At 48.6% G+C, this 19,869-nt stretch overlaps 1 protein-coding gene across 1 annotated transcript in view; it reads left to right on the top strand.

Annotated features, from left to right (window-relative positions):
- Positions 1 to 1,377: 1,377 nt before the first annotated feature.
- The window catches only part of ece2b (endothelin converting enzyme 2b), a 32,159-nt gene continuing 13,667 nt past the window's right edge, over positions 1,378 to 19,869 (top strand). The window contains exons 1-2 of the mRNA XM_087851275.1: positions 1,378 to 1,672; positions 17,435 to 17,521. Coding sequence (XP_087707401.1) covers positions 1,640 to 1,672; positions 17,435 to 17,521 — 120 coding nt within the window. The 5' untranslated portion in view covers positions 1,378 to 1,639. The remainder of the gene's footprint in view (positions 1,673 to 17,434; positions 17,522 to 19,869) is intronic.

Here is a 19,869-nt window from a genome sequence, read left to right as displayed (position 1 = left end):
AACTTAACTGAATCAACCATCTGGTACAATTATAGCTATTCTGAACTATGCAGTTTATGAAAACTATGCAGCCCCTTCAGCAACTGAAGAATTTGAAAGTAAATTAAAACAAAATATAATTTTACATTAAATAAAAAAGTTTTAAACTTAATTAAAATAAAACATGTCTTAAATTAAAATAAGTAAACTGTCATGTTTATTGCTGCCAAAAACAAGTTAAACACATTTGGACAGTGAAGGAATGTCAGGATTCTTGCTCAGAAAAAGGATCAACATGCTCTGAAGTCAGAGCACAAAAACCTTTTTTGTAACAAAATATCGATTTCTGCTGTCCCTGTATCCATACATTATTAGCAAACAAAATATCACCATACTACACAGTATCCATTTTTCCCCCACCCCTAAATGCTAGCATGAATATATACTCCTTGCTAGCTTGGAAGTTGTGGTGGGTTGAGCTAACCCTCTTCCCCACTGTTTGTATTTGGTCGTAGGAGCTGGAGTGGGCAAATTATTTACTTGGAGGTCTTTCTTTCTTTTACCTTTTTTATCAGACACAACGCAGAATCACACCGGTTACATAAAGACTTAAAATAATATACAGAATACTCCTAAAAATACACTTAGTATACGTCTCAGTGTGTGTATATAAATGGAGAGTCCTCTTCACACGCTGAGGTTAACTGTGGAGTTCCACAGGGTTCAGTGTTGGGACCAGTTCTGTTTACATTATACACCCTTAGAGCGGGTCTCAAACTCGCGGCCCGCGGGCCACTTGCGGCCGTATATTGATGTGAAGAAATCACTGCAGTCTGGTGCTTGAAGTTTGGGAGGGTTGTTTGTTGAGTTTGTTGTTAAAATAAGTTCTTAAAAAATGATTCAGCATGAAGACAACATGAGCAGAGAGCACGTGAGCTCTGTGAGCAGATGTGAGCAGATGTGCAGGTCAGCTGCTTCTGTGTTTGTAACAAATAAAAATGAACATATTTTTTTTAGAGTTTCTACTTTGTTCGGTTTGATCTGAGTAACGTCATCACGGGTGACCGTGCCGTGATGTGCGCGCGGTAACGTTAAACCTTCAGGGTCGTGGAGGCTGAAGCTCTGCGGTCACAGGAGTCACTGCCGCCGTGGATTCTGGGAGTTGGAGGAAGAAATGAAAGTGTAATATTAAGGGAGGAGGAGGGCTAACAGCGGCGGGTTTTCGCCCCACGGGGGGGTGAATGAGGCCACGCGTGGTGAATTCACAAAAACTCAGTGCGGAACTGAGGAAAACTTACCGCAGCCACAGAGCGACGAGGAGCTGGAGGAGGTGACGTAGGGCCGTGTGAGTGACGTCAGTCCCTGTGTGTCTCGGGGTGTGTTTGTTTGTGAGAGGAAGAGGCTGGTTGGATGTTGGGCGGGGTCTGAGGAGAGAGAGGGAGAGAGAGAGAGGGAAGCGGAGAAAACCGAAAAACCTCCCGATCCTCCTCCTGCTGCTCCTGCTGCACACAGACAAAAGGAGAGCGGGACGACACACGCGCACAGACACACACACTCGCACCCACACACACAGAGCGCGGCACAGACGGACGGACACCGGGAGGATGGGCCGGCGGAGCGGTCGTCGGTAGCGCTCTGATTTCGGGGACGGAGCTCCAGGATGAGCGTAGCGCTGCAGGACCTCCGGAACACCGTGAGTACGCGCACACGCACACCGCGCCCGGACGCGTGACACTCGCAGCCCACGCGTGTTCTCTGTGATGCTGATCACCTGTCAGTCACTGTCGTCGGTGCGTGTGCATGCGTGCGCGTGAACAGGAACCCTGGCAGGCCTGAAATCAGGGCTGACCTGACAGTGACGTCACGGATCAAACAGCCTGATCAGAAATGAGTGTGACACACACACACACACACACACACACTGGTTTAGGTTTGTTTATAACCACAGAAGAAGAACAGACACAAACACTCTTCTTCTCCTCACCTTGTTGAGCTCAGGTGGACAGTGAGCTCGTGCTGCAGGTAAATCTGCTCCTGCACACTTTGATAGTAAAGATGGAGCTACGTGACACCACCCACTGGTTTCTGCTGTTTTGGCTGTGTTGGTTTTTATGGTGCCAGAAGTGACCATATTTGGATAAGACCGTATTGGAGCATCTCACACACACACACACACACACACACACACACACACACACACACACACACATCGATACCTGTAACTCAGTAGCACACAGTATTTCAGGGACTCCTGTTACCCAGGTGAAGCCCAGCAGCTACCTGTATCAGCAAGCAGCTGTCAAACAGGCCACGCCCCTCTTAATGTAAAGTTTAAGTCAGTGTCATCAGGGTGTGGGTGGAAGTGGGAGCAGCTGCACATAAATAAAACAAATAAGAGTCAGGGGTCCTCATCGGGTGCCCTGTGGTACTCCAGATCTGATACTCACCTTTGCAGTGATGTGATTTGTCAGGAACGCAGACACACGTGTGCGAATGTGAGGATATCTGAGGTGTTGTGCTTTAACTGTGTGTAGGTCTGTGTGTAAGTGATTTAGCTTCTTATTAGCTATTTAACAATGTGTCTGCATAGTGGGAGTGTGACCCACGACGGGCTCGCCGGACTCGCAGAACAGGAAGTTTCGGGCCAGACCTTAAATACCCAGGATGTGATGATAGCTGAGCCCTGCACAGGTACGAGCAGCCGCCACTCTGATGCTGACTGCTTCAGACAGTAACCGAGCACACTGGTCGAGGAGTGACACGCTGAGGTTTCCGTGTGTGCTGTCAGACCTGCAGATCCACACCTGCAGGCCTCAGACTGACACGTCCACAGGATCAGCCCGTCGGGCCCGTTTAACGCCGCGCCGTCACTTTACTGGGGAAACATCAGCGCTCACGCTTCAAGTGGGTGGTATCAGCTGTCCACGTGAGCTTCTTGGTGAAGTGTGCTGGAGCAACATCATCACATGTCTTAGATCAGCTGCAGTGTTGAACAGACTTCACCTGTTTGGAGCTTGATTTGATTTATCTGCACTGAGAACCCGAGCCGAGAGAGCCGAACGCCAAACGAGCCAAGCCCCCTGAAAGTGACGCAAACAGGAACACTTTGTTTGCACTCTGCAGTTTGTCTCACAGAGAATGAACACATGAGCTGTGTCTGCAGTCATGAATGCGACGTATCAATAGTTTCCTGGAATTAAAAGATTATTATTCAGCTTAATTGAGTTTAAATGGGCGAATTCTTGGAAGGAAAATCTCTCCCGGAAGTGTTTAACAAAGTTTAGAGGAAGTTGTGGAAAGTCTGGAAAACAAAGCATCGCTTGTTGGCCGTCCGGTTTGGCGACTGCAAGGATCTCAGACTGAAACAGGCTGATGCACAGACTGCCTGAGGGGGCGAGCTCAGGGGAAGAAAGCCCTCGTGGTTTTTATTGAGGTCACTTTTCCACTCCAAGTGAATCTGGAGTGGAAAAGTTCATGAAGAGATGATAGCAACTAAATAGAGTCTGTGCAGAGCCCACAGTTATACCTACAGAGCAGGTGATTGGACGTCAGGGAACGCTGTACTGGACCTCAGACATGTGATGTCAGGTTACTATTTGGTCTGTGGGACCTTTTGTCCCCGTTTACTCTGTTGCCCCAAAAATCGGAGTCTGGAGAAGCAAAGGCTGAAGCGCCGTCTAATAAAACAAGATCCACGTGTGACGTTCTCACAGTGCAGCTGCACAAACACACACCAGCACCATTAAACCTTCATTCCACTCTAACTGACACGGAGAGTTTTTATCCACTTTCTTTGGTTGTTTGGTGTGTGTGTGTGTGTGTGTGTGTGTGTGTGTGGGCTGGGCAGGGTTTACTGTTTCCTGTCTGCAGCTCTGTGACTTCCTGTCTTAAGACACCCACAGTTTCCATCTGAGCAACAAAACAAACGAAGACGTGTGCGAGTGTGACCTCTGACCTTCATCACTTACGTCATCATCATCTTTTTTTCCCTTGGCCTCTTGTGTGTTGGCAGAGCCGCCGCCTGCTCCTGTTGCTCAGCTGTGAAACCCTGAAAATCAGATTTCCATCATCATCATCATTTCCAGCTGGCAGCAGAATATTTCCCGTCCATTTCTTCTAATAACCGGTCTTTATCGTCCTCCCCACCCTCGTCTTCATCAGCCTAATGACTGGAGCTGAGACTTCTCCTCCGTTAACTGATGGATCCTGAATGCTCCGTCACAGTTTCATAAATCTGAGTCTTGCAGAGCAGGTGGAGTTTACTGGGCAGAGATACAGGCTTGGAACTGGGTGGAGGTTTGACGGAGGGTGGAGGAGGGTCAGGGGTCAATGAGGAGTCACTGTGAGTGATGATGTGCCCTCTGGGATGGGAGGTGGTTGCCGTAGTGATGACCTGCAGGTGGTAAAGGTCACGAGGCAGCTTTAGTGTTCAGTTTATAAAGTCACGCCAGTTTGATGCGAACGAGTGTGTGTGTGTGTGTGTGCGTGTGTGTGTGTGCGTGTGTGTGCGTGCGTGTGTGTGTGTGTGTGTTTGTGTGTGTGCATGTGTGTGTGTGTGTGTGTGCGTGTGCGTGTGTTTATGTGTGTGTGTGTGTGTGTGTGTGCAGAGAGCAGATTGGTGTTTCTGACCTCTTTTAGTTGAACTTTTGAAGATGAAAACTTGGTTTTAGAGTTAAAGTGAGACTTGGTTTAGCTCAGGGTGAGTTAGGCTCAGGGTGAGTTAGTCTCAGGGTGAGTTAGGCTCAGGGTGAGTTAGTCTCAGGGTGAGTTAGGCTCAGGGTGAGTGAGGCTCAGGGTGAGTTAGGCTCAGGGTGAGTTAGTCTCAGGGTGAGTTAGGCTCAGGGTGAGTTAGTCTCAGGGTGAGTGAGGCTTAGGGTGAGTTAGGCTCAGGGTGAGTTGGGCTCAGGGTGAGTCAGTCTCAAGGTGAGTTAGGCTCAGGGTGAGTCAGTCTCAGGGTGAGTCAGTCTCAGGGTGAGTTAGGCTCAGGGTGAGTTAGTCTCAGGGTGAGTCAGTCTCAGGGTGAGTTAGTCTCAGGGTGAGTTAGGCTCAGGGTGAGTTAGTCTCAGGGTGAGTCAGTCTCAGGGTGAGTTAGTCTCAGGGTGAGTCAGTCTCAGGGTGAGTTAGTCTCAGGGTGAGTTAGTCTCAGGGTGAGTCAGTCTCAGGGTGAGTTAGGCTCAGGGTGAGTTGGGCTCAGGGTGAGTTAGTCTCAGGGTGAGTGAGGCTCAGGGTGAGTTAGTCTCAGGGTGAGTTAGGCTCAGGGTGAGTGAGGCTCAGGGTGAGTTAGGCACAGGGTGAGTTAGTCTCAGGGTGAGTTGGGCTCAGGGTGAGTTAGTCTCAGGGTGAGTGAGGCTTAGGGTGAGTTAGGCTCAGGGTGAGTTGGGCTCAGGGTGAGTCAGTCTCAAGGTGAGTTAGGCTCAGGGTGAGTTGGGCTCAGGGTGAGTCAGTCTCAGGGTGAGTCAGTCTCAGGGTGAGTTAGGCTCAGGGTGAGTTAGGCTCAGGGTGAGTTAGTCTCAGGGTGAGTCAGTCTCAGGGTGAGTTAGTCTCAGGAGGAGTTAGTCTCAGGGTGAGTTAGGCTCAGGGTGAGTTGGGCTCAGGGTGAGTCAGTCTCAGGGTGAGTTAGTCTCAGGGTGAGTTAGTCTCAGGGTGAGTTAGGCTCAGGGTGAGTTAGTCTCAGGGTGAGTCAGTCTCAGGGTGAGTTAGTCTCAGGGTGAGTCAGTCTCAGGGTGAGTTAGTCTCAGGAGGAGTTAGGCTCAGGGTGAGTCAGTCTCAGGGTGAGTGAGTCTCAGGGTGAGTTAGGCTCAGGGTGAGTTAGTCTCAGGGTGAGTCAGTCTCAGGGTGAGTCAGTCTCAGGATGAGTTAGTCTCAGGGTGAGTTAGTCTCAGGGTGAGTTAGGCTCAGGGTGAGTTAGGCTCAGGGTATTACAGCTGAGTATTAGTGCTGTATGTGTGTAACATTATTCACACACGTGTCTGTGAGCCGTCATCAGGGCAGGAAGTTGATGTCCTACAGAGAGACCGAGGACAGCATGTCCCCCGTGGTGCTGCTATTTTAGGTCTGAGAGCACCGACATGACCCCGAGTAATGAACTCGGGCTCACCTGGGCTGTCAGTGAGGCAGCCACTCACAGACACACCTGCAGCCCAGGTGAGCTGACATGCACGTCCCTGTGCTTTGTGTGTAAGTGGGATTATAAGCCTAATTCAGAACAAAATCTCAGTCAGCGACTGCTCGGTGGCCCTTAAATCAAAGTTGGGTATTTCTCGTTTATTTCGCTCGGGAATTCAGATTACTGTCTGGAAACTTTACCGGGATGGCCAACGATGGCGAGACTTGTTCCTCGGAGGGCGTCACCTTTAAAACCAAAGGGAAGCATAAATACAGACAAGTTCATCCATCTGTTGGGAAATCAGGCAAAACGACACTTGCTCGGGTCTTTGTAGTTGTTCCCTGAAGGAAAGCTTACAGCAGAAGAGCTGGAGGTCACAATGAGGCTGCTGCCTGATTTAAGGGGAATGTTTTCGCTCCTTTTCCTGGGATGTTGCTTCAGCGGACTTCAGGCCTGATTTGTTCTGTTCTCGATTTGTTTTCTTGCCCTTCATCGTAGACGCCGTGACCCAAACTAAGAAGAAGATTGCAGCGTGAAGGTTTCCGTGATTTTCCTGCTCAGCGTCCCGAGCAGCGAGCTGATCCGGGACTACAGGGAGTACTGACGCCCCCTGCGGTTTTAATCCCGTCTGAGCGAAGCTGCAGTTTTTAAAATGCTCTTTTCTTCTGACTCGGCAGACCTGCTGAAGTCCCGCTTTAAAGCAGCCGGTGTTATTTCCACGGGAGGGGGTGTTAGCGCCCGCTCCCCTTCAGGAGCAGTTTGTTTTCGCCGAGCTCTTCCTGAGCGCCGCTTAAAGGAACGCAAAATCCAATTAGAGAGCCTGTGAAAGGCTCTGCACAGACTCACCGTAATCGTGTTTTCTTCACCCATCAGTAATTCAGCGACTGTTGCCGGTTTCTGTGGTTACACTCCGAACACGATTCACGGCACAAACAAAGGCTGCGGGCTGAGTCAGCGTTAAGCTGATAGCTCTGCTTTTACTCCCAAGACGAGGAGTGAAAGTGGCAGCGAATGAGCGAATGGGCGTCCCCACCAGGCCGGGAATTCAAACGCCGCTTCTGACACCAGCCAGGTTTTTTTCTTTTTTTTGAAACTTGTTTGAACAGATTGGCTGAAAGTTGCCGAGTGTGACCTTCACAGGCTCTTTGATGGCCTCTAACAGCTTTGTGAGCTGAGCTTCGATCTGCTGACACTGAGATGTTGCATTGATGTGCTGGTCGACACTGACGAACACTGATGAATGTTGTCTTAGAACCAACAAAGACTCCAACCGTCTCCAACCAATCTGTATTGAAACACTAAAAATTTGTTGGTCAGGTTCAGAATAAAGATTAAATACACGCCTGCTGCCTCTGGCAGAGGCAGACTGAAACAGAATGTGAAACGCGACGTGGATGAACAGAAAACGAGCAGTTTATTAAGGCTGGCAAAATAAATACAAACAAAGGGCATGGGTGAAACTAAACAATAACCTAAACTGGGGGAACTAAAACTAAAACATGAAAAAACCTTAAACGTGGAGAACTGGCATGGATACCTGGAGACGTGAAAACACAGACGACCTGACAAGGAATGACTGAAAACACACGGATCAAATCCACACAGGAGGATATCGAGGGAAATGCAAACAGCTGACACACATAAACATAACAACGTCACAAGGGGAGAGTAAAACTAAACACAGGAACACAGGACCTCTTCAAAATAAAACAGGAAACATAATAAGACGCAGACATGAGAACATGAAGGGCAAGGAAGACGTCACAGGGGAAACTACCAAGCAAACGAACTTAGATAAGCTAATGGACGTAAACATAAACCATAAACATCAAAATTAATTTAAAACTCAAAACGCTGAGTCAGAAGACCCAGGATCGTGACAACGTCACTAGCGCTGACAGAGATGGCCCTGCCCCAGGAACCGAGGGAAACTGAGACGCATCAGCAGCTGAAGCTAAACATCCTTATTGCAGACTTGGATGCAAAAAAAAATCTGATTGGTTGTTTTGGTCTCCAATCAGCTCGAAATGACGAAATGCAATATCCCAGAATGCATTTCGTCCAAAACTTTAACGAGGCAGTGGCGGAGGTTGAAGAAAGCCTCCTCCACCTCCTCCCCCACCAAGAACTTCGTCTTCAGCCAGCATCGCCTCACTCAAAAGGCGATGGAAAAAGGTGCTTCGACCTCTGGAAGTCAGGGTTCCACTATTTTACTCTTTCTGAGTCACAAAATAAACTTTTAAGATATTTTCATGTGAGAATGTTTCTGTGTAAACTTCAAGTATCTGCTTGATTCATCAAGACATCACATATTTGCACAAGTGCTCTGACGTTTTCAGAGACGCCTGTTACCCACCAGCTGACCGGGTGGTCACTCGGGTTAAACATAATATAAAAGGCTGAACTGACAAAAGAGAGGGGAGAAGAGGCAGCTGTGCAGCAAAGACAGAATAACTCCAGCTTTGTGTCCTTTTTTCATTGTAGCTGAAGTCCGGGACGAATCGCGTTCCTTTTCCTCTCAATACGGGTGTACTGTAATTGGTCCAGCCCAGAGTTGATCATGACCAATTGGCTAATCCACCACCTTTCATCGTTTATACCGTTACAAAAACAAACAAACATAAACATGAAAAATCACCATCGGCCCACCGGGCAAATGTCCGGGATGCCCAACGGCCAGTCCAGCTGTGCGGTCAGCTGGTGGGTAACAGGCTGAAAACATTAGAGCACCTATGCAAATATGTGATGTCTTGATGAATCGAGCAGATATTTGAAGTTTACACAGAAACATTCTCACATGAAAATATCTTAAAAGTTTATTTTGTGACCCAGAAAGAGTAATATTTCAAACTCCGCCCCTCTGCATTCCTCCGCCACTGCCTCGTTTGAGTTTTGGACGAAATGCATTCTGGGATGTTGCATTTCGTCATTTCGAGCTGATTGGAGACCAAAACAGCCAATCAGATATTTTTGCATCCAAGTCTGTGATTGGCTGGTTTTGTGGCACAAATATAACGGTGTAGAGAAAGAGTTGAGTGCACACGGGCAGAAATGTTGAGAGCGCGAGCGACACATGCAAAAACTGAGCGAGAGGGGCTGTTGTGTGTGTGTGAATAACAGCAAACACTGAAACACAGTTTTTGCACGCAGCAATGAAGTTTATTCACTCAAATTCAGCTTTTCCAAGCTCAAAAGAAATTTCTCCTGCAACACTTGCACCTGCAATTTTCAGAATAGTGGCACAAAAATAACGCCATACATGTTGGCCAAAGGCGTCACCAAAGATACTTTTATGAATTACAAACTGCAGCTTGTAACCAATCAAATGTTTGCAGCTGATAATAAGCCTTAGTCTGACATGGAGGTAAGTGTAGCTGATGACGTGGACACAGGAAGCCTGTGGTTGGTTAAAGCAGCAGCTTGTTGTGAGCAGCAGCGCTGTGTCACTGGTGGGTTAACTAAGGTTAGGAAATGACTGTAAAGGTTCTCAGTCATCCAGGTCATCGTAGTCGAAAGAGCTTGGAGAGAAAAGCGTCTGGACTTCTTTAAGTTTCTTGAAGATGTTTCATCCCAGAAGCTTCTTCAGTTGTAAGAGCAACTGGTCCCGTATTTCAGCCCTATGGGATTGTCCCCCCTTTGATCCTCTACCTAATCACACGAGCCAAGGTGTGAAAACGGGTGTGGGTCACAATCAGCCAAGGTTTCAGGTGAACCCATTATGAAGCCTAGCCCCACCCTACCATGTGACTTACTGAGGTCAAATGGCCCAGGATGTGAGTGGGCATCGAGGCATCTGGGAGTCTGGACATAGCTGCTTCGTTCACTCCTCTTTCAACCCATCTGTCTTCTCTGTCCAAACATTATGCAGTCATCAGCAGCTCTGAGAGAGAATCATTTTCAGCAGGATGTTTCCTCAGAGCTTTTGGATGGTTCGGTGTTGGGTTCAGTCATTGCTGACCTCCAGCAGCACGAGGAGAGCGGCTCGGTCTTAGGACTGCTGTGATGGTGTTTCACTGCTTTATGATTTACGCAGTATTTCCTGCACTGAGTTCCTTCATTGTGGAACTAAAGCTCGATTGTTTCATGGTGCAGTAAATCTAGGTAGCATCGAGGCGCTGAGTGAAGGCTCACGTACACCGAGGCCCCACTCATGTAGGGTGTTTTGCAGTTCTGCCCGGCTCGGGTTGGACTTGTTCTGGAGGTTCTTCTTCTTTCTGCTGTCTGTGCTGCTGAAGAGGAGCGTTTGAAGACCTGCAGCTGATACAGTTTGATGTGTATCTGCACGCGCTCAGTGTTCAGCTGACCTTTTCACTGTTTAGTATTACTTGGCGACGGTGACAGCGTCTAACCTGGTTATTGTCCGTGTGCTTTTCTGTGGAACACAGACGTCCTTTTACATGACAGCAAATACTAAACACACGAGTCTGCACGATCAGTGCGGACTCCCGAGACCACGGATGCTTTTTACAGGGCGGGTTTCCTTTTTCCAAGACTCTGTCTCGTCTTTATAGCATAACTACATTTTCCACGTGTACGAACACCTTGTAGAGGATATACAAATTCTATTTTCCAAAAGTAAAAGGACTTTCTACTAGTGTCTTAAGATTGCCAGCTGGTAGAGGAGGAGGGATAATCTGGTTCCTCTGTTCCCCCCCTCGGGGAGGACTGATGCATGATGGTTATTCTGTTTGCATCGAGCATGATGCGTATCATCGGGTGGAAAACCAGCCCAGCTGGTTCTTTGTGCACTGATTCTGAAGGAGACGTGTTTGGAGCGCCGGAGTGATGCTAGCTTCCCTGAATTATTCCAGGCAAAGCTGTGGGATTTTGAGAAATGTTCAGATAATGAAGTCCAAACACAAGCCTGCGAGTCCGGATGCTCTGTCTTCTACACTAATGAGAAGAACTTTGACTTCTGTCTGTGAAGGTTCTCAGTCATCCAGGTCATCGTAGTCAAAGGAGCTTGCAAAGAAAAGCGTCTGGACTTCTTCTCGGATGAGAGGTGAAACGTCTTCAAGCAACTTAAAGAAGTCCAGCTTTTCTTTGCAAACTTTGACTTCTGAGAAATCAAAGCGAGTGCTGGATCATCTCTGTAGGTTCCCAGTCGTCCCAGTCATGGTCTGAAGTCTGACCTACTTTAAAAAAGAAACACCAGGACTCCTTTAAGTCTGACGTTTCAAAGTGAAGACGTCTCCTGCATGAGCTGCTCTTGAGAAGCCCGGAGTCTGTGATGGAGGATGGTGCAGAGCGTCAGCAGAGAGGGCAACATGTGTGCACCAGAGATCAGATGCTTTTCACAGCAGTTCAGACGATTCACGAGAATCCAGATCCTTTCAAGAGTGTCGCTGGTGTCCTCGGGCGTCTGCTTGAGCAGCGATGTACTGGCTACTGTCGCTCTTGGATGTGAAGTTTTTCCCGTCAGCAGCACCGAGATGAAGCTCGCGTTCAGGTGTTTGTACCTCAGGTCATGTGTTTGAGTACGGAGGCTGTGAGGGGACAAAAGACTTCACATCCAGAACAGACAGACAGGCGTTATATAAGCTGCAGCGAACTCCATCAGAGCTGAATGGAGATGATTCACTGGCATTATTTAATTACACACACACACACACACACACACAATGACATCAACCTCTACAGAGAGATATAACACACACTCCTGTCTCCTGTCTCCTAGCAACCCACTCCCCCCTCTCTCCCCCTCTGTGTGCGTCATCAATTAAAGAGAACAGAGCCGGATGAGAGACACTGACAGAGAGTGAGACAGGGAGAGAGAGAGAGACGGCCCCGACTGTGGGTCCCGAGGAAGGAAACAGTTGGAAACCTTTGGTTTCCTGTAGGACAGCAGGACCGTGAGACCGCAGCGCCTCCGAGGACAGACCGGAAGACGCTCCCACCCTCCGCTGACACTGAGACAGACCCGCTGCCGCGCCCCCTTTGTGACCCGCGGTGGGAGAAATCCATCCTCAGAAGCTGAGCTCGCCGCTCGTTCCTGGGCAGCGGTTATTCTTCTGCCAGCTGGAGTGTATCCTCACGGCAAACGGCGCTCGCACGCTCGCGTGGGGTCGGCTGTTTGAGGTCGACTCGGTGTGACGCACGTTTCCATGGTTACACTCACTCGGGCTCATGTGCGGGCCCACGCTTGTCTGAAGCCATCACACTCACCGACATCTAGCTTTTAGGAAAGTCCCTCTTTGTGTTGTTTCTGATTGAACCATCAAAGGTCAAAGGTCGTATCAGGGGTGGCCGTTCCTTCAGGATACTTACAAAAGTTGCCTTTGATGTAAGCGTAGGCCACGTAAAAGCGTGTGTGTGAAACCGCGAGACGTGTGTGACAGCAGGTCTGCTCGGGGTGGTCACAGCTGCAGACACGCCCCCTTGTCAGGTCTGCTCTTTAGGCCTCGCACTGAGCGGCTCTGCTGTCGGAGCTTTTGGCGAGCGGGCGGTGGATCCGTCCGAGACACTGAGGAACGCCGCAAGCTCGCACTGCAGCCACAGCGAAGCACCGCTCGTTAATCTTCCCCGACTCGAACGGGACGTCGTTTCCAAATGAACTTCATGTTTTATTTATTAAGACATGAAAGCAGCAGCTGAGTCTATAAAGTCCTCAGCAAAGAGTTCACTGAGCTCGGAGATCAGCTGGTCCAGAGCCTCGTTTGGCGTCATACAGTCAGACTGTAAAGGAGTCGCCCTCTACGAGCGTGACAATCGGATCGTGATGCTGAAACAGGACGGCGGCTCTGAGGTGTGTCGGCCCTCAGGGCCCCCGCCAACCTGCTCAACATATGCTTCATTGGCCCTGAAACATGTGATTCAGCGGCCACAACAATAAAGACACCCTGTAAAAATATCATATTTCACTGGAGTGTGACGAAAACCAAAGCGCTCAATGAAGTCAAACTACTCAAAAAGGAAAGAGTGCAGTGAAAGCTTCAAACTTCAGCCCCCCCAGGGGCGGTCGCGCCCCCGCAGGCCTGAAGGGAAACATTTACTCAGCACAAACAACATGAAGCTCCACTTTGTGGGATTTCTTACAAAGCGGAGGGGGGTGAGGGTGGAGGAGGGGCGAGGGGGGTGAGGGTGGAGGAGGGGCGAGGGGGGCGTCTGCATAGTTTTGGTCAGAGTTCAGATCAGCTGTAAACTGTGGTTCAGACCATCATCATCCTCCTCCTCACGCCTTCAGCACAGCTTCACTGCTAACACGCTAACAGTTAGCACTGCACACGGTGGTTTCCATGGCGCCCATAAGCAGTATGTGAGCTGGTGTTGTGGTGAAAACGCAGCTGTTTGAGTTTATGTCTCTGCTGGTCCGGGATCAGCGCTCGCTTCTCCCTGCAGGGTGGAGCTGTGCTGTTTATGCTGCCACACAATGAGCGAGGGGGTGGAGGTGCAGTCGGGCGGGGGAGGAGGGAGAAGGGGGCCGAGGGTAAACAGAGGAAGTGCAGATTTATTTGATCACAGTTAACCGTCTCCTCATGCTGAGCCCCGCTCTGCTCTCAGTTTACTGCGAGCTGCACGTTTCTCATATTTGTTCATTTATCGCAGCACAAACACACAGAGTCTCTGCAGGGACGTCCACGCTCCCTCTGCAGGGACGGTCCACGCTCCCTCTGCAGGGACGTCCACGCTCCCTCTGCAGGGACGGTCCACGCTCCCTCTGCAGGGACGGTCCACGCTCCCTCTGCAGGGACGGTCCACGCTCCCTCTGCAGGGACGGTCCACGCTCCCTCAGCAGGGACGGTCCACGCTCCCTCTGCAGGGACGGTCCACGCTCCCTCAGCAGGGACGGTCCACGCTCCCTCTGCAGGGACGTCCACGCTCCCTCAGCAGGGACGGTCCACGCTCCCTCTGCAGGGACAGTCCACGCTCCCTCTGCAGGGACAGTCCACGCTCCCTCGCCAACGCCGGTCTGTGATGGTCTGAGAGCCGAGGTCAGCAGCTGCCCGGCGGTGCTGGCTCTGCTTCGTCCTGTTTCTGGGTTCACGGTCCTCCACCTGGCTCCTTCACCTGCACGTGTGGACGACACGCCGAGCTGCTGAGCGTGTTTTAATGAAGGTCGCAGTTATCGGCCATGTCCCTGCGCACAGAGATTCCTCTGAATCCTCTGATGAGTCTGTGTTTTCCTTGAGGACCATTATTCTGAAATTGTTCCATCTCCATATCAAAATCATCAGCTGTTTTCAGTCGGCCCCCCTCTGGTGCCTGCTACGCCCGCGGCCTGTTTTGGCCTCCACACCAACACCTTCAACATGAGCTGATATTTATTTGTGCAGCCCGACTCCTAACAGCCTCATGTAAACACCACCAGATTTCGCCGGCTTCCCGTACGCTCCAGAATTGATTTTAAGATTTTATTGCTTGTTTTTAAGTCTCTTAACGGATTCCCTCGTCCCTCTTTTAACTCAAAACACTCCAAACTCTAAGGTGATAAGTTGTGTGATCGCTGTGCGTAAACTTTGAACAGTCTGCCTCTCCAGCACTCGGCATCTTTAAATCTGAAAACATGATTGCGCCGTAGCTGTTTCCTGTGACGCAGGTTTGTTTTGTTCTCTTTGTGTGTTTGCTGTGCTTTCTACAGCACTTTGGTTTATAAATGGACTCAGTTTCAGTGTTCGACTGTGGCTTAAACAGAGTTTATCAGAGAAGTTGTTTCTTTAATTCTTGACTTTGATGGAAAAACGAGGAAGGACGTGGATCAGATTCCCAACGTTGTCAGAGCTGAGCTTTCCACGCTAACCAGGCTCATCACAGATGCTTCGGCCTGTGTGTTCGGACAGTTGTGCAGTTACACACATGTGGTGCAGACAGATGATTCACACTGAAATACAGAACATGCAGAGTTGCAGCGACTTTAAAGGAAACCATCTGCTGCAAATGCATGTGAGCAAAGATGCAGCTGTTGCTGAAACAGATCACCGGGCTGTTTGCATCCTGCAGGGCCTTTAAACCTCCTCTGTTAACACTTCAGTATATAAGCAGGAAATAAAACCATGTTTTCAGATCAATAATCAACTACATGAAATCACGATGAAGAAAATAAAAGTTTGCTGGATAACAAAGGCGGGCTCCTCATCGAGTGTGTGCTGAAAGCTGATATCGCACGTATGAAGCAGAACCAAGCTCGTACGTCCCCGGGGCCCAGCGTGGCGTCCAGACAGCAACGGGTGAATAATAAATGAAGTGCGGCGGAAACAACGGTGAACACAGAGCACAGGTTAACACTTTAAGGTTAACACTGTCACCAGCAGCCTTTCATTACGCGTCAGAAGCTTTCAGAGCGAGCAGCGGCGCGAGGACAACGCCGGGAACCAGAGTGATGGAGAGGAACCCCACCTCTGGTACCAGTGTGGACACAGTGAATGTCCATCAGGTTGATTCTGGTTTCAGTGGGAGAAACGTTTCGTCATCATCAGCTGACGTCTTCAGTCTCAGCAGGTTTCAACTTTATAAACAGGACATTTGAACAATGACTGAAACCAGCAGCACTAATGAACAATGGACTGGGAGGTCAGTTCATGATCATTAATAGCGCTGGGTGATATGGCCTAAAATTCATATCGCGATATAATTTGAAGCACGTGCGGTAACGATATATATCACGATATATTCTTTTCTTCTGTATAACGTATTTTCCACACTTAAAATCCTTTAATTTTTTCAAAAATCGAGAGTGTGCCTTATGTATGAATTCTGGTTGTGCTTACTGACCTCGAACCGATTTTGGCAGAAATCTGTTAAAAATGTTTTAGTACAACTTTGGTAAGCTGCACTGCTTGATGGATTGTCAGAGCATGACGGCTGCCGTACTGAGGAGCTTCGCGGAGTAATCTGGGTCCAAAACTCCGTCCGCTTCAGGTCCCAAAGTCAAACGAACGCAGAGTTAAAAACGGTCTAAATTCTTTCATCTTTAATAAAATCATCAGCAGTGCTCCTTTACCAGGTGTAACAATTAAGTTTAACATCCAGGCATCCATGAAAATAGAAGTTATTAAATTTAACGGAGTTAGAAGTTAACAGGAAGTTAGCTCGCTAGCTTCCACCTAAACATTTCATACCATGCTCTGACTGAGAGATTTCTGAAAAATTTCAAACGCACAGCTCTGCTACTACTGCCAACATAAATGAAGACAGAAAACTAAACAGCAGTGACATTTGCAGGGTTACTGAAGTTGGACTAGCTGGTATATAATGTTGTGCTACGTGACTGCTAGCGACACCGCTATGTTAGCATAACATTAGCACAGTGAAGCTGGAGGATGAACGCCAACTTTTTTCCACTCGATAAAAGTCATTAATGAATCAATGTTCCGGAAGTGGAGGAAGCGCAGTTTTTGGCTTTCCCCATATTTCAAAAGTGCTTCATCTCTTTGCTATGACTGTCGGCATATTTTGCAGATGATAATGGTTGTAGCCGCTGCGATGCTTTCGACCAAAACAGGCGCAGCTTGATGACATCATCAACATTCGCTATCGCGATAGAGCGATATAGTCAAGATCTCTATCGTTGGCCAAATTTATATCGTTTCTATCGCCCACCCCTAATCATTAATATGCAAATACTCATTCCCACTGATCAATAACCATGAGTCCCATTCACAGAGAGTTGGGGAAAGGCTGCAATCACAGCATTTGGTGACAGATGTACCCTTAGGCCCCCTCCTCCATTCAGAGATGGTCTTTCCCTCCTTTCACTCAGTGCTGCTGGTTTCAGGGCGAACAGATGAACAGAATCAACCTTTTGGGATTTATGTCTGTGAAGGTTCTCAGTCATCCAGGTCATCGTGGTCAGAACTGAAGAAGCTTCTCGGATGAGTCCAGACTCTTTTCTTTGCAAGCTCCTTTGACTTTTGGGGTTTCCTTACCTGGATGATTGAGCGTGCATCAGGACATCAGCTGTTTTTGTTCAGATTAAGTCAAATAAATCAGCCTTTTAGTGATCTTAGTGTAGAAACTGAGTTTACAGGTTTGACCTGTGGGTGTAGCGTGGACACACGTGTGATTCGCTGAATCTGTTTTCTGTGTGTTCACCTGTTGGTTCGACAGGTTCCTCTTACATTTGTGATGAAAGCCAAAGACAGGCTCCAGGGACAAACATGTTTGTCACAGTTATGCTCGGTTCACGTCTGTGTGCAGCGTGACTGCAGGTCAGCTGTAACCCTGTCAGACGTCGCTGCTGCAGCAGCCGAGCCAGGCCGAGAGGCTCTGTTTTAATAAAGGTTGATGATCATTTGGCAGCGTTTCCAGAAGCTCTGCTCTGTGTTTCCGCCCCGCAGATTCAATTTTCTCGGCTGTTTTTCTCATTTATGCGTCAGCGTGCACATCTCTGACTGCCTGCCTCTCTCTCTGCAGATGTCCAGCTACAAGCGAGCAACCCTGGAGGAGGAGGAGGCGTCCGACGTGCCGGCTGAGGCGGCCTCGTCTCCTGACAGAGTGGAGGTCAGTGAACGCGGCAAACACATCTACAGGAAATTCATTTTATTTGTAAAGCTCAGATCGCAGCGTCAGTCGCGTCACAGCGAGGTCACGACCTCTCAGCGTTAGAGAGAGCAGCTCTGAGCGACAGTGGAAACCACTTTAAGCCTTTTAACTGGTCCCGGGTGAAGTCCCAGACCCAGTGGCATCAATCCCCTGCATGCAGGCCTTTGCGGGGTCAGACTGAAAACCCAACAGGGGCCCCGCAGTGTGAGTCCACCACCAACAAAGAGAGGAGCAGCAGGAGGTCTGGAGCGCCGCCACCAAGGCTGCTGGGGAACATTTTGGCAGCGAGGGGAGGACAGAGCGTTCAGACACAAGCTTCTGGCCCCACGTCTGCAACCTCTTAATCCAGCAGGCCTGTGGTGAACCGCGCAGGCTTCAGTTACGTCACAGCGTAACTTCGCACTGAACAAGGATGTCTGAAACAACAGAACTGTGCAGGAGGACTGCTGCAAACATGAAAACCCAGCGTCTCAGACAAAAGCTGAGAATCAGTGTGAAGCAGCTCTGTGACGATCTTCAGGAACGCTTCTCCAGGCTCTTCAGGATGATCCCACACGGCTTCAGTGGTGCTGAGGTCCACCATCATGTGCTGGACAGCATTTTCATGTCCTCTGCTAACCAGAGACAGGCTCATCTGCTGAGGTCACACAGGTCAGAGTTCATGTTGCTGTGAAAATGGTCAAGTACAAGGACGGGAGTGAAAAACATCTGACGAGTACTTTTTCAGCGAGCCAGAGAACTGCTGCTGAAGAACCTGCAGGAGAGTCTGACTACTGGCAAGCAAAGTATAGAAAATGATTCAAGACTTTTGCACACGCTGAGGACTTATAAATCAGTTTAAAATGAGGATATGTAACATTCGAAGGTGGAGACGGTGCGGCCTCATCGTTCGTCATTATCAGAATTTATTTTCGGCTGACATTTCATCATCATTACACTGTTACAGCGCTCGTCAACAATTGGCTCTGATAGCTCTCTGATATTGAACGAGAAGAAAACAAAAATCTCTTTGTGTCTCTTTGTGTCTCTTTGTGTCTCTTTGCGTCTCTTTGTGTCTCTTTGCATCTCTTTGCGTCTCTTTGTGTCTCTTTGTGTCTCTTTATGTCTCTTTGCATCTCTTTGCGTCTCTTTGCGTCTCTTTGCGTCTCTTTGCATCTCTTCGCGTCTCTTTGTGTCTCTTTGCATCTCTTTGCGTCTCTTTGCATCTCTTCGCGTCTCTTTGTGTCTCTTTGCATCTCTTTGCGTCTCTTTGCATCTCTTTGCGTCTCTTTGTGTCTCTTTGTGTCTCTTTATGTCTCTTTGCATCTCTTTGCGTCTCTTTGCGTCTCTTTGCGTCTCTTTGCATCTCTTCGCGTCTCTTTGTGTCTCTTTGCATCTCTTTGCGTCTCTTTGCGTCTCTTTGCATCTCTTCGCGTCTCTTTGTGTCTCTTTGCGTCTCTTTGCATCTCTTTGCGTCTCTTTGTGTCTCTTTGCGTCTCTTTATGTCTCTTTGTGTCTCTTTGCATCTCTTTGCGTCTCTTTGTGTCTCTTTGCGTCTCTGTAACAGCTCCTTTAAGTTTGACAGCAAGTGTCCTCTGTAGTTAAATCTAGTTTCTACCAACTGCATCAAATCTCCGGGGCCAAGCACTATCTACCACACAAGGACCTTGAGAAACGTATCCATGCTTCTGTGACCTCTAGATCAGACGACTGTAATCCCTTTACTTTGGTCTCCGTCCTTCTTCATAGGTCGCAGCTTGTCCACAACACTGCCGCCTTCTGACTGGAACCACAAGGTTTGCCTCTGTCAGTCCAGTCCTTGCTCACCTGCACTGGCTCCCTGTCAAATACCGAATCGAGAATGCTTACCTTTAAACAATAAACAATACTGCGCCGTGCTACCTCACCGAACTCCTTAGTCCATATACGCCTGGGTGAGCCCTAAGATCATCAGGACAATTACTCTTGGTTCAGCCTGGATCCTGGTAAAGACCAGAGGTGCTTTTGCCCGGCAGCCTCGAGCCTCTGACTCCATCTATTCATTTAAATCTCAGTTAAAAACTCACCTGTTTGACTGAGTGTTTTCAGTTAGTGCACTTCCCCATGTTTACCCTCATGTTACTTATCTTCTATGTCCCACTGTATTTACCTTATATTTATGAATACCCTGTAATTTTATCTTCTAAACGAATGTTTTACTTCTTATTTTGTCTGTACCTTTGGTTTTAAATGTGCTATAGAAATAAAGTTGTATTGTATGTAACCAAGAGGTTACACAATAATTAGGGATGCAACGATACCAATTTTTTCAAACCGATACGATACCG

This window comes from Neolamprologus brichardi, chromosome 14, assembly GCF_056152115.1.
Source record: "Neolamprologus brichardi isolate AB-2024 chromosome 14, ASM5615211v1, whole genome shotgun sequence".
NCBI lineage: Eukaryota > Metazoa > Chordata > Actinopteri > Cichliformes > Cichlidae > Neolamprologus > Neolamprologus brichardi.
Note: the sequence above shows the minus strand (reverse complement) of the source record. Positions and strands in the feature narration are given on the sequence as shown.